The sequence below is a fragment of the Lolium rigidum genome, chromosome 2 (genome assembly GCF_022539505.1).
Source record: "Lolium rigidum isolate FL_2022 chromosome 2, APGP_CSIRO_Lrig_0.1, whole genome shotgun sequence".
Taxonomy (NCBI): Eukaryota; Viridiplantae; Streptophyta; class Magnoliopsida; order Poales; family Poaceae; genus Lolium; species Lolium rigidum.
The window spans coordinates 9,143,322-9,157,869 of record NC_061509.1 but is presented as its reverse complement, the minus strand read 5'-3'; the positions used below and the strand labels follow the sequence as shown (position 1 = coordinate 9,157,869).

The 14,548-nt window shown below is 41.7% G+C and overlaps 1 protein-coding gene across 1 annotated transcript in view; it reads right to left on the bottom strand.

Moving 5' to 3' along the window:
• Positions 1 to 14,548, bottom strand: part of LOC124689192 (DNA-directed RNA polymerase V subunit 1-like) — a 32,957-nt gene that overhangs the window by 5,261 nt on the left and 13,148 nt on the right. Inside the window, exons 3-15 of the mRNA XM_047222756.1 lie at positions 10,721 to 10,808; positions 10,478 to 10,604; positions 10,249 to 10,364; positions 10,093 to 10,155; positions 9,401 to 9,568; positions 8,485 to 8,643; positions 8,244 to 8,399; positions 5,945 to 7,675; positions 5,672 to 5,847; positions 5,462 to 5,537; positions 5,222 to 5,349; positions 3,673 to 3,830; positions 2,007 to 2,281 (exon numbers count right to left, since the gene is read on the bottom strand). Of these exons, the coding sequence (XP_047078712.1) occupies positions 2,007 to 2,281; positions 3,673 to 3,830; positions 5,222 to 5,349; positions 5,462 to 5,537; positions 5,672 to 5,847; positions 5,945 to 7,675; positions 8,244 to 8,399; positions 8,485 to 8,643; positions 9,401 to 9,568; positions 10,093 to 10,155; positions 10,249 to 10,364; positions 10,478 to 10,604; positions 10,721 to 10,808 (3,421 nt within the window). The remainder of the gene's footprint in view (positions 1 to 2,006; positions 2,282 to 3,672; positions 3,831 to 5,221; positions 5,350 to 5,461; positions 5,538 to 5,671; positions 5,848 to 5,944; positions 7,676 to 8,243; positions 8,400 to 8,484; positions 8,644 to 9,400; positions 9,569 to 10,092; positions 10,156 to 10,248; positions 10,365 to 10,477; positions 10,605 to 10,720; positions 10,809 to 14,548) is intronic.

The following is a 14,548-nucleotide window of genomic DNA, read 5'->3' as shown; positions in this document are numbered from 1 at the left end:
CGAAGAGCACTAATTTTCCAATTTGCGCGCTTTAATCCAGTTTCTGGCAGCTGGAACCCACACTGTCAGGTCCTACATGGCAAAAACAAATGACATGCTTCTGCTAATTTTAAAAAAGACCCCCTATCTCCTTCTCCCAAAAAGCAATCAAGTCCCATTCGACATCTTCCTCGTCCCCCTCTATGTTGACCCAAGAGAGCTCGCCGGAGCAGCCCTTGCCCCTTCTCCCCGGCTCACGGTGGCTCCCTCTGGCGGCGAGATCCCACCGGCGTCGAGTCGTGTCAAACAACCACCTCCACGGCTCGCTGCCGTCGAGCCTTTTCATCAAGATCCCGTCTGTCCAGCACCACGCTCTCCACCCCCCCCCCCCCCTTCTGTCGCCGCCCAAAATCCCACCCCTGCAGCCTACAACACGTCATACGCGGCAGGAGACCAAGCGGCGGAGGGGCGCCGGACCTGCTTCTCCCCTACCGGCATCTCACCCATCGACGGAGGCCCCGATCTCCCTCTGGCCGCTACCGATCGCGCCCCATCCCCATGGAGAAAACCATGAGAGCCTCCCCCACCAGCCCCTTAAAGCTCGTCGCCGGTAGCGACCACGAGCTCATCCGTGGCTCCGCCCCGTCCCCTGTCAGGCTCAAGCTCATCGGTGCGGTGGGTGCTCCTCCGCCCCCGTCCTCTGCTTTTGCGGGGCAGCTCATCGGTGCATCGCATAAGCATAAATGAGTACTTCTTCTTCATTTATCTATTTTTTTGTTTTTTTATGTGGGGAATGGGATCTGTCTGTGACATAAAAATATATTCTGAGGTTATTTTGCAAAATGAAACTACAGTTAGGTTTTCACGTGCCACGTAGTCCTTACAGATAGGCCCGAATAGTCAGAATACAGTTTAACACGTTTGGTAGTTATGTGACACGACTGCCTCAATTGTGGCAGTTTTTGTCATTTTCTCCATCGGTTGAGGAGAACAAAATCCACTTTTTACGAGGAACACCTTGGAGGCATGCAAGGAACAATCTCATATGTTGTGGGAAACAAAAGATGACCGTAAATTGAACAAGGCTTAGTACGAAGGAACAAAATCATAACGCGGGACAAAACTATGGAACATGGGGAACAAAAATATGATTATAAAAGGAACAAGGCTAGCCCAAAGAAACAAATCAAATCTAAACGCGAAAAAATTACAAAATGTGGAAAACAAAATATATGAACCGTTGAACAAAACATGACTCCAAATGGAACGAGGCTAGCACGACAGAATGAATTCAATTTGGACACAGAACAAAACTATGGAACACGGGGAACAAAAATATAGGAAGCATGGACCAAAACATTACCAAAACATAAATTTTCCCAATGGAGCCCAAGAATGGTGCTAATGAAAGCAATTGTCTTAGCATCCCTAAGAATTACCAAAAAAGAAATTTTCCCAATGGAGCCCAAGAATGGTGCTAAGGAAAGCAATTGTCTTAGCGGCCCGAAGAAAACCTGTTGTAGCAATGATTTGTCTAACTGAGGAAAACTATTTGAGATAATTTACAGTTTGTCACAAGAAAGACATTTGCATCCTTAATTCCCGTCCACCAACTCCAAATCTAAAAATACAAATGTTAGTGATCCCACAGGCAAACCCCTAGACAAGGGATTGGACAAGAAATGGGATAATGCCCAGCGCAGTGGAGCAATAGCAACAATTGTTTGACATGCTGAGACGGTCAAAATTGTTGATCCGTAGCTAAGCAGGGGTATTTAGCTACTTACTAAAAATGGACCAAGTCAAAAATTACTACGAGAGAAAGGAGAGTGAACTGCATCTGCTTGCTGGTTTCTCTGGGGAATCTTGGGACTATTTTTAGAAGACCATTCTAATTTACATAAAAAGGGAGCCCTACCTGTGATTTGAAACCTTTGCCACCAAAGGGCGGATCTTAAATAAAACACCTTTTCAGCTTTACAAAAAAAAGTGCCAAAAGAATATTCTCCAGATGCAAGAAGGCGAACCTGGACAACTTGATCAAAGGAGCATGCTATGCCAAGAAGTTTCCGCACTTGCTGAATACCATAAGGTATGGACCTTCGTGTGTCGATGAGGTTCATTACTGGGATGCATGCATCCATCGCTATTCCCCATGCGTCACCGTTTTGCAAAGCTTCACCTTTCTCAACAACAATTTCTACTGCTGGCTCACCCTTTGATGCCTTCTTTGTGTGTTTTACCCAAGACGTTGCATCAGACCCAACCCACGTAATTTTGGCCTCTTGAATTCGAGGATCACCTGCAGAGGAGAGCAAATGAAAAAAATAGTTGAGCTGAAAGTCCTTCACACACATATCTGTTAAACACTACCTAAATTGTTAATTGAGAAGAATTAATGGGCCGAAAAGAGTACATATATCAATTTCTTGCGCATAAACTTGCACAAAAATTAGCGGTATCCAAAAAATGAAAAAGGATATGTCTAAATCACAGCTATAGCACTGCAAATGATAACCAAAACAAAATTCCAAGAGAAACATGTTGTTGCTTTGTAGGCCCATATTCGAATCATCCGTTTTAATCACTATATGTAAATGCTGTACCATATCTCAGTTAAGTCCATCTATTAAATAAAAAGATACGTATTCATCATTAAAATGTTCCGACTTCGTGAATCCGTCATATGGTTTTTTTTTTTGAAGTAAAACAGTGGGCAAAAGCCCCCTGCAATTTTTATTAATTTAATATAAAAACATCCATAATTACCAAAAAAGAGAGTGAGAAACTCTCATAAAAACATGTTGTTTCAACATGTTGTTTCGGAAGAGCCAAGGACCATCTTCCGCCACATGCGTGACCGGTATACATGCTGTTACTTTGTAGGCCCAGATATGAATCATCTGTTTTAATCACTATATATGTAAAATGCTGTACCAAAATCTCAGTTAAGTGGCCATCTATTACACAAAAAGATACATATTCATCACTAAAACGTGCCGGTATACATAGTACATAGAAGGACCACCCAAAAGGAATAGGCATTAGAAGACACAAGCGTGAAAATTTACTGTTTTGGTTCTTCGGTGGGTTCAGAGTTCAGTACTCCCTAATGATCTTAACGAACAGGAACTCTGGATACAAAGCCAACGGCCAGTCCTTACACTGGTACCATAAGAACAGGCATACAGAACTACCAGTCCACTGAGAACAATAGGCTCATCCAGGAAAACAGTTATAGTTGACTATACTGATGAAATTCTCTACTACCTCCATTCCAAAGCTTAAGGCTTATATTATTTTTAGAAAGTCAAACTATGTCAAGTTTGACCAAATTTTTGCCAAAAATCTTTAACATGTAAAATACAAAATCAATATCATTAGGTAGATAATGAAATATATTTTTATATGGTATCTACAGAATATCATATTTGTTAATAGATTTTTCTAAAAGTTTGGTCAAACTTTACTTGGTTTGACTTTACAAAAAAATAAAAGCCTTAAGCTTTGGATCGGACGTAGTAATTTATATGCGAGCCTTGTTGAAAAAATTAAAAGGTGCATTACATAAGATCTTTTTTCCAATAAGATAGGAGAACGAAATTATATTTTAACAAGAGAATGATTGTAATTTGAAATATCCAGTGAACGAAATTTCCATGGAGGAAGACTAGTTTGTGCAGCTTAAAGTACCTTTTATAATAGTATCCAGAAGCACACCACATATAGAATCGGCTAGCACATTCACAGCTTTCTCAACGGATTCAGATAACATAGGAATGTCCTCAGAAAAAGAAAACTGCAAACATGGAACCTTCCCATCAATCGGCTTTTGTGTGAAGGAACAATCACTGCCAGGATCAAGGAGGAAAATTTACACATTAGATTAACTCTAATATGTAACAGTAATCAGAGATTATGTCACATGAAACAGACAACAGTAAATCATATAAAAATGGCAACACTGAACAGTATGCTAATAACAAAGAGTGATGATTTCAGTCAAAAAAGAGTGATGATTCGCAAAACGATAATATATTGATACTACTTGTGTCCAGGCAACCATGTCCCAGCCCCAGGGGTGCAAGGTAGCAAATCATTGAAATGTATATCTCCAAACTGATTTGGGATGCAGATAGAGATTGGATATACTGCAGCTGAGAACATAGTGCCATAACTCAACCATGTTCTAGTGTCATTACTACAGAACAGATAACCACATGCTAAGCCAAGAACAGGCAGAAAACAATGTTCTCCCTCTGATTGCAAACAAACCAATGTAGACATTCTATATAACTGGTGACTACTCCATGTATAAGTCATTCAGTAACTGGCACAGTTTATTACTTCCAAATACACCGTTGGTGTCACGTTTAAGGGTTGCAATAAATATTCAAACAACAAGAGAAAATTGATTGTGTAAGAGAAAGGGGTAGTCTATGTGAGATTATTCAAGGGCACTAAATTCATTTCATGTGTAACCTAGTTCTTGTACAAAAAGCTAAAAGGATTTCTACTATTTGCAGTTGGACTGTTGGAGGGGGTATTAAGTACCATCAACCAGTTGAAAAACATTTTCATCATTACAGTATCACCTACCCTTTCTTTCTGTTATGACCATACTACTTTAATGGAGAAAAAAATATTTGGGTGGCAAAGACATTGCTACTATTGAGGTTAACAATCTTCTTCTCACTTGCTGTCTCGGTTATTTTGAGTTGGTTATAAATCATATAGATCAATCACAGCAGGCAGCAACTCACCCACCGGCCACCGCTGGCATTTTAATCCGGGGATGCATGTCGGTGGGTTGATTTTTGTTTTACACAATACAGTAACCACCAAGGAAAGGTTAGCAGTAGGATTTCCCTCCTCTCATACACAGGAACGCCCTTCTCCCTAAATATTTTACTTGCTAACATCTAGGGTATTCTTGTCATCCTGGTCTCAGTTTATGTTTGCAACACAACATGCATGCATGTTAAGAAGCATGTTAAAGAATCTATGTATTAAACATGAAAGGAAATAGTTACGAACTAAATTAAATATTCAGCTCCCATGTTGAAAGAAATATTACCATCCTGATCAAGAACACCAAGTATAAAATACCCTGAAGGAACATTATTACGCCACCAACAACCAGCAACCACCACAAGCTAGGCCTACCTCGTTCCAGACCAATAACTATGCCATCTAAGATGTAACAAAAAAATCAATGCAGAGTAGAGAATAAATAGTTTACCAAGTAGAGAAAGTAATCTTTTTAAACAGGTGCGCAAGATGTCCTTTCTTCATCCCATGTTTCACAGAAACTTCTTGGCATTTATGAAGAATATCCTCGGTGCTAATGTTTATCGTTTCTAAATGCGCCTGCAAGAAATACATAAAGGCATATGTTGATATATATCATTTACATTTAAAGAAACATACTTCCCATGTGACACTTATTATGGATCGGAGGGAGTAGAAAACGCCACAATACCTTTTGAAGGTGAATATGACCAACAAATGCTGGGGTAGCTTCTGAAATTCCATCTAAACTTGTTTGTTTCTGATACCTGAAAATGAAAATGCCATATTTATGTCAGTCAGCGCAAATGACAACAAATACTAATTGTTGGTCTAAAATTGAGTATGACAACAAATACTAAAATGGAAGTAATTCTAACATTGACTGCACAGGTATACATACTCAATGCAGATATCAGTGGCACAGTCCTCTAGAGTGACTTTCTTTAGACAGCCCTGTACTGCAATAGCAGCCTTTTCTTTGCAGAACTTCTTGGGACAAGAGCAGTCATTAAGAAACAGGATAACTTTTCGATCTTTTGTATCATTTTTATAGTTAACTTTCGTCTGAAGTATTTCCTGTTAGGTTAAGAACACGTTAAACAGCAGTTAGTACATAACTTGAGTTGCCAATGCATATAATATTTGACTCTACAATACTTTACAATGCTATTACCTTCATCAACTCCCATGAAGTATTATTACTTTGAGAAGCATCCAAGACAGCCTTGTAAGCAGGGTTGGAGATAGCAGTGGCAGCTAAGACACCCACCGGTTCTCCAGGAGTTATATCACTTGGAAAATCGGTGGCGTCTTCTTCTCTGTACTTAAGTTGCATGATTGAATTGCTGCAGATGTTTCTCACAGTTCCATCATAGCATACAACTACATCTCGCAGGATGGCCATTAGACTCTTGAACAGAGTTCCTGGTTCTGTCAACCCTCTTGAGGAGCGGACGATAGTTTCTCTCGTGGATATAGCATGTACCAGCTCCTCATAAGGATTGAGACCATGGAAATATGAACTTTGCACAAGACCATAAGCTTCTGGAGGATGCTGGACTTCATTTCCAACAGGTGGGTGCCTATTCACAAAATTTGAGAAACAGTCCTCCACGAGACGGCTCGAGTAGAACTTCCCCTCGCGGTAGAGTTGCAGACCAACAAAACCAAGCTGTTGAACTACTTTTGACACTGATGGGTCACTCTTTGGGTCAATCAAAAGACCAAGATGAGAGGACTTCACGACAAAATCTGAAATTTGTTGTTTGACGTCCTTTAGATTGTTGTCAACCCGCATTTCCACATACTGGCCTTTCGAGGACCTTGACTGCTCCAGTACAGCAGACTGTTTTTTTATGCTTTCCTGTGCTTCTTCCAACAGAATCTTGGGCACACTAAAATCTTGCAGACTTACACTAAAACCATCCAGAAGTAAAAATTCCATCAACAAGGGCTGCAGCGCATTTAAGAATTTGAGTGCATCTCCTGGACCCTTTACACAATTAATGGAAGACACTAGATCCGAGAATGAGGCCTGGACGGATTCTTTTGCAAGATCCAGTTTTACGACGGTGCTGTCCTTGACTAGGAATCTGTCCCCTTCACAAGTCAATTCTGCTGGCAACGCACTTTGCAATATTTGTGAGATTGTCCAGTATGGCTTTGACTTGACCACAGCAGGGGCAGGAAGAGAAAGGGACAGAAGCATGGCCAGCTGGTTAGCTGATTCTTTGCTTAACATGGTTCTTGAAGACATGTGTTTCAGAGCTAGCAAACTGTCATTAGCTAGCTGTAGGTTTATTTTTCCGTTGTGTGAATTCGTCAGTTGCTTCTCCACACTGAAAAGCTCCAAGGCTTCAGCTTTTGCAGCAAGTGACTGAGGGTAATAAATATGCACACAATCACCGTCAAAATCTGCTGCAAGAGGAGAGCATATAAGGGGATTGATTTTGACTGTATGATCATCGTGGATGTATACTTTAAATGCCTGGAGAGAATGCTTGTGAGTACTAGGTGGCCTGTTCAGGAACACAACATCACCATCAACGATTCTTCTACTGATCGTTTGACCCACTTTAAGTGTTGTATATCCTTTTGATCCTACAGTGATTGCATATGTTGTTTCACCATCTCTGTAGGTCAAACAGTCTCCCTTGTCAACAACCTCTTGCAATCTGTTAATGTTGATGTCTGTAACCTGTTCTTCAAAAGTTATTCTTTTTGCCACTTCAGAAGGCAGGCCAACTACATCTACTCCAATGTAAGGATCTCCAGTAAGTACACTACGTGATGAAAATCCTGACCCTTTGCTGATGAACAATGTCCTCATCTTATCTAACCATTGTTTTGTTGATAAATGCGATGAATCAGTGCTAATTGCATATCTCTTTGCGTCTTGAGGACCCTTCAGTACAAAGAGGTCCAAGTTACCACACTAAATTAGATACCAATGGATCTGATCAGAAAATAAATGCAAGTGGCGATGATAAATTATTGTAAGCAGAGATTTTGATCAGCACACCGAGAACACCTGTAAATGTGCAGGAGTTCTCTAATTCTGATGGTAACAAAATACGTGGGCAAGTTCAAGAAACTGAAAGAGTTTCAACCATAAAAACTGAAGAGTGCTCAGGAAACTCTTCCTTATGATTGTCTAGAAGAAGTTTGAAAGTTTTAAAGCTCAAACGAGGATATACACAATCATACATTCATACCATCAACATACCTAACTTGTTCATGTAAACAAGCATCATGCCGTTTAATGGAACCAATTGTAATCCTACTTCTTAACTAGGTGATAGTGAAACAAGCTTGGAAGGACTGACTTGAACTTGGTTCATTTCAGCTAGAACTTCTTCTTTTTATATGGATTTCAGCTAGAGCTTGTTTTGCAGCTATCTTAATTCATGCACCATTTTTTTACCATGTACACATGAATAATTAGGTTACTTCTTCAAAATCATGACACGTACCTTTGTAGTACCCCTGAGCTGTATGTATTGGCCAATAGAAAGTTGTAAATCACTTGATTCAACATCATGTGATTTGAAGTTTGGGGGACCAGCTCTTGATTTTTTTATCTGCTCTATCTTTTGAAGTACCTTCTTCAATAAAGATATAGAGATGTCCTGAAACAAGAAGCAAATAAAATATGGGACATTATTCATAGGTAACCAGTCAATAAAATCACGAAGATTGAGTAACCAGACTGACATAGGACATGATGCTCTGCCCGTCTGTGAATTCTGGAATATAGAGGCAGTTAGGGGGTACTGGAAGATATTTCATCACATAACCAGACTGAGCAATGTATCCCCGTGCAGCTAGCTTTTTTTTCGTCTCATCTGGAATCTTCTTCAATATATTCAGAGCCTGGCAAATAATACAAAAATGAGGTAGCAGGTTGCTATTACAAAAGAAAAATAAGTAACTCCGTAAGAAATAATCAAGGGATAACTGTAGGGCCCCTTGGGTTCTGTGATCCTTGCTTTAGACATTACCGTGTTTTCAGGGGTAACCAATACATGCCACTCAAGAGACTAACATTCCATGATATACCACCCTTGTGACTGTACATATGCCACTTCTGAGAGATGACAACTTCTTAGTTACCATAAAAGAAATGCATTTTTTTTTTCATCAACTAGTAGTATTAATTAACATGATCAAATGAAGGTACTTGGCCTTACTAACATTAACTAGTTACAGCCAAGGGATGCTGTGTAAGTTCTATACGTGATAAACCAATGTTATGTGTTTCAAAAGTAAGCAGCACAAATTAATCTCTTGAGATAAGATTAGGAGATACTCTCAAAATACCCCCATAGTGATATGGGGTACCGCTCCAGAGAAACAGAAAAAGGAAGGTGCCAGCAAATATATACTTCACATATATTCGGTACCACTTGTCACTTTTGAACACACCATGATTTTGGTACCGAAATCTCATGGGCGTGACTGTACCATGATGTACTGCACCGTAATTTTCTTGAGATTCTTTGGTGCGTTTCTAACAGCAAAAAAATCTGCCCAAACTTAAAGTACGTAGGTAAACCCATGCTTAGCTGGATCTTCAGCGTCCAAGAAACTACAATAACATCTTGAAAACAGAACAAGATGAGATTATTACCTCTTCTGGAAGCAGTATCCTATTGTGGGAGGCTCCACCATAGTGAAATCCATATTGGTCAAGGAAGTTCCAAGAACGTTCCGTCATGTGTTTCTTCGGGGATGCTTTCAGCTCTAAACGAACACCATCTGTTGTCTTGGTTTCCTTCACAGATAGTGCCGGGAGAGCCTAAATAAAGTTGAGAAACATCAGTTGACACTCATCCCATAACACGTGCCATACTGTCATAGCAGCAAACTAAGGCTGTAAAGTAGGAAGCCATCCACTGATTAACATAAAAAAATGTTACTGATGATGGTCTCTGATGCCATGGTTGTTGGAAGACTTCCAAGTTTCAATAGTATAATCTCAATAGATAGCACTACTGGATTATGTGTGGTGTAAGTTTCGGTGACAACATGAATCAAGTACACTATTATGGCATTCCATTTCCCTAGCGTCTATAGATAAAAACTTCCCAATCATGAACAACTATGTGCCTTATTTCATAACTTCAATTTGATAAAAAAAAAGGCAAACCTACAATCATACTTGAGATTACCAAGTCAACGCTATTATAAAAGCATTGTGGGACATGCTCTCTTCAACCGTACTTTTGGTTAAGTTAAGTACCAGTAAGCTAGTATTACTTGGACTAAATAGAGAGCAAGGTGAAATTCAGAAGGTTTAAGAGGAATAGGGTTGACAAGTACCCGACAGTCAGCGTAGTGGCATGCCGTTACTGACACATTTTCCTTTCCATTGCTCTGTTTGCCCTGAGACATGAAATATGTTGACTCAAATTAAAACAGGGAAATCTGTGTAGAAAAATAACAGAGTAAGACTAAGCTATTTTGGCATAAGCAAACCTTTGCTTTCTTCATACGACGGCACTTCAAACATACCAAGGTCAGTAATTGCCTAAGTTCACTGACATGGCATGGATGATATATAGGCACAGGCAGCTCAATGTACCCAAAATGCCCTAAAAGTTTGTATCAATTCTATCAGTATAATAAGAGAAACAGGGATACTGGCCACTAAAGGACAACATTTGCGGCAAGAAGAAAAACTAATGAGAAGTTGTTGTTTTCGAACCTTCGCATTTGCCATTTTCAGAGGCACCACATGACTCGCATTTCCCTGACTCAAGTGGTAAGCCAAGGAAAGGATTCCCAAGTTGACTGGGATGAGTAACAGGACAGTCGTTTATAGAGTAAGTACACTGCAGAAGATAAAAGGTTGCATACAGTGAGAAGAATCAAACTGATATGTTTTTAGTTCAGCATGCATCTCTGCATGCCAGAATCACTAGTAAAACCATCAAAAAGGAGAACATACTATCTCAGCCTCGGTGGATAGGCTAAGTTTGATGCTCTTGATGGAACCTTCAGCGACCAGTACTGCAGATTGGTCCTCCTCCATCGCTCTGCAACAGGCAGGAGAAAGCAGTACCACATATACAGTTAAAAGAATAAATAAATAAGAAAGATGAGCGAATAACAAGAACCTAGAAACAACCACTATCAAATAGTATGCCATTAATTGGCAAACCCAGAGCAACAAAAAAAAGGGACCAAACAAGAGGCAAGACTTAAGAAGTTTCAGAAAACAGCAGGCATAGAAGCCCAAATTTTGGATACAACCGCTGCAAATGTTCACGCTTCTGAAATGCCACTCAAAATCAAATTTTACTTTAGCTAAAAAAAATTCCTTTTGCCCATTTTCTTGGATTCTTGTGAATCCACATTGCCCCGAAATTGACAGCAAAAAATCATTTGATAAATGCCGAAAACTCTAACCAGAGCACACCCCAGGAAACATTTGATAAATCCTCCCAAGATTATTGTGAATCCACATTGCCCCGAAATTGACAGCAAAAAGAACATTTTTTTCCCTACCAAAATAATCATAAAAACTCACATAAACACCGCAACAAACACGCTCCCCAAAACCCGCCCCCAAAACCCCAAGAACCCATACCAGAGCACCCAAAAAAAAAATCCAACCAGATCAATCCAGCATTAAATTCGGCACAAATCAGAGCAAACCCACCCAAATAAAGGGCAGATTCATCGATCCTTCAGGGATGATTCGCAATTCCTGGTGCCCAACACCGACAGCTAAAAGAAAGAAAAGAAAAAAGAAACATTTTTTTCCTCTCGCAAGAACCATCCAAAACTCACCGGAACAGAAATACAAATCCTACCAAAAGGCATTCAGACTGGCATGAACACCGCGAAAATCACACTCCATACGGACGCAGAGACGCGACCCGCATGAACAAACAGACCAGAAAATGAACCCCGAATAAACAAAAAAAAAAACTCATTTCCCATGGCGCCCCGTGCCCTGATCACCCCGAACGGCGGAATCCACCCCACATTGCCGCGGAGATGGGATCAAAGCCCTGGACGCCAGAACAGAAACACGCCCCGCCGCGCTTACCAGACTCGCCGGCGCCGGCGCCGCCGCCGTCGTGGCCGCCGTAAAACCCTAGCCCCGGAGGAGAGGAGAGAGGGGACGGGGAGGGAGGGTTTTTGGGCTTCAGTGCGCCTCGGAGAGGCCGAGGAGGATGCTTTTGCTGTGGGAGGAGCGGTAGTGGAGGTGGCGTTTGGTGTGTCTGTGTGGGGACTGCTCTGTTCCGGGCTTCCGGCACAAATGGAAAGAGGAGACGGAGGAGGTGGCAGGCGAGGTTACCGCCCGCGGCCGTGCCCCTACCCGTGGTGGCGGAGGCTCCGGTGCTCGCTGGCCGGTGGGGGCGTAGGTGGGGGAGCCTACCCGTCGGTGGCCCGTGGGTTGGTTCGATGTCGCCGTTGGGGGACGGGCCAGCTTCACCGGGGGCATTGATTCTTGCATTTTCTCCACCGTGGGAGACAGCCCAGGGAAGGGCTCGGGTAGGGCGCGCGCCACGTATTGTAACAAAACATTTCCGGTTGCAACAATCATGAGTATTGCTACGCAATGCTGATTTTCTTTTTACTTCTTGAAACCAAAAAATATATATAGGAGTACAATATACCATCTCACTTCCTTAATGTAAAATGTTTTGTATTAAACGGCCATACCGTTTTATATTTGGGAACGGAGGGAGCATAAGTTGATTGAGATTTTCTTATGTCCAGGTCGATGGAGTTCCCCGTCCGACCAAATTCCGTTTATGAGGAATCTCGACACGGAGCCGTTGGTATATCACCGGAGGCGGATCAAAAGAGAATAGTTAATTTGCGAAAACAAACGAGAGGTAGTGGAGGCAAGATAAACATGAAGGTCCACCCCGTACTGCAGAGACGGGATCAAACCTCGATCGCGTGATTAAAAGAATCGCACTTACCATACCCACCACCACATCGCCGCCCTCGTCATCGCGCCCTTCACATAACAACCTCTGAATCGATGTCGGGGAGGGGAGGAGTTCAGCTGGTGCGCGACGGAGAAACCAAGGAGGCTGATGTGCTTTGGGAGTAGTAGAAATGGAGGTGGTGTTTTGTATTGTGCGTGTATGGGGAGGCGCTCTCTTTGGGCACACATGGGAAAGAGGGAAAGTTGGGTAGTAGGTGGTTAGTAAGGTTATCACCCGTTCTCGTGAGCCTTCTTGATGCCCGCGACCCTTCTCCTTTTCCCTTGAAGCAGAAGGGAATAACAGGATTCACCTGGTTGTAGGATGGTGGGTGAGTCATTGTTCTTCGGATTGGTTTGGTCTTATTGTTGCAACACACGTTTGGGCCATTGACTCCGCTAGTTACCGCCCATTTTTCTCTAACGTAACAAACCACGCCAACAAAAATGTATATGATGCAATAAAGATGAAACATGATACTCTTCCCACGGATAATTTCTTATGTCTAAACTGATGTTGGTTGTCGTCTGATGGATGTAAAATGTATACATGAACTTTGTAGTTTATTGACACATATTCCAACATATTTGCATCTTACATAATGTTATTTATATGTTTTATATTGTTTTCGGAGATTTTCTAAACAATCCACTCTACTCTAGTTTTTAACTCCGTCCGGCAGAAAACACCTTCTGTTAGTATTTTTGACTTTCCAGGAGCTACATGACTCGAAAAAGGGCAAGGTCAGGGGGCAGGCTTCGAAATTTTAGAGACAAACAAAATGAGCTGAAGTGGGACACTAGGAGATCAATGGGGTGCGAAAGAGGCCCAGTGGCGCTCCCTTCCCCTGTGGGCTCACCACTTCGGGTTTTTTCCCCCTCGATCGTCTGATTCGCCTCAATATTTCGTCCACAGACTTCCTTTGATCTAAAAAATAATATATATATATGACACCCTAGGGTTTCCTCGAGGCTACGGAGGCGGAGCTCAAAACACATAAACAGAGAGTTAGCAGGCCGCCGACAGTGAAGATCGGAGGGGGGAAACGCTGCCGGAATCGCTTCTGGTGGACTCCACACCCCTCCGACGTGGTCATCATCATCTTCATCATCACCCTCTGCGTCATCTTCATATACCCCTTATAATAAATTGGCAAACATAATGTGTGAGGAAATCTATCATTTTCCCATGATGTATTGTAGCTCTATGTCAATGTTCGAGTAGTGACTTGTTCTTGGCAATTGTGAGATTTTTTTGATGTTTGCATATAAGTATTTGTTATCTTCTATGATGATCTCTTGAACTGATACATTAGTACACATATGTTGGGAAATGCATGAGGTTGTCACCATTGCATGATGGTAGGAGGAGGAACAGCTGGAGCTTAACATGAATCATGTCCCAATTCTTAGATTCATGTTATATTAATTCATGGTTAATCAACGGGGGTATAACTATGGGGACCTTTAAACTTACACCGGTGGTTGGTCTTTATGTCTTAATAATTCTCTTGTTTGTTCTTAACTGGCATTGGGACACCAACGGTGTAATTTCTCATTAGTTAACAGTATAATGGAACCACCAGGAGCTCACCACAACGCTCGGACGTTCTCAGCCGTTGGATTGAACAATCCAGTAGTCTGCATCTATTTGCCTCACCGAATCGATACTGACGAACGAATTCACGTCCTGTAAAGGCCGATCTTCATTGTAGGGCTTCTACTGCCAGGATTGATCTGAGCCTCACCACGTTGATTGGGCCCCGGAGACACTGATCGGCCCAACATGGTCTGGGCTTCCAACAATTTGGCCGCACTCTCCTCCATCGT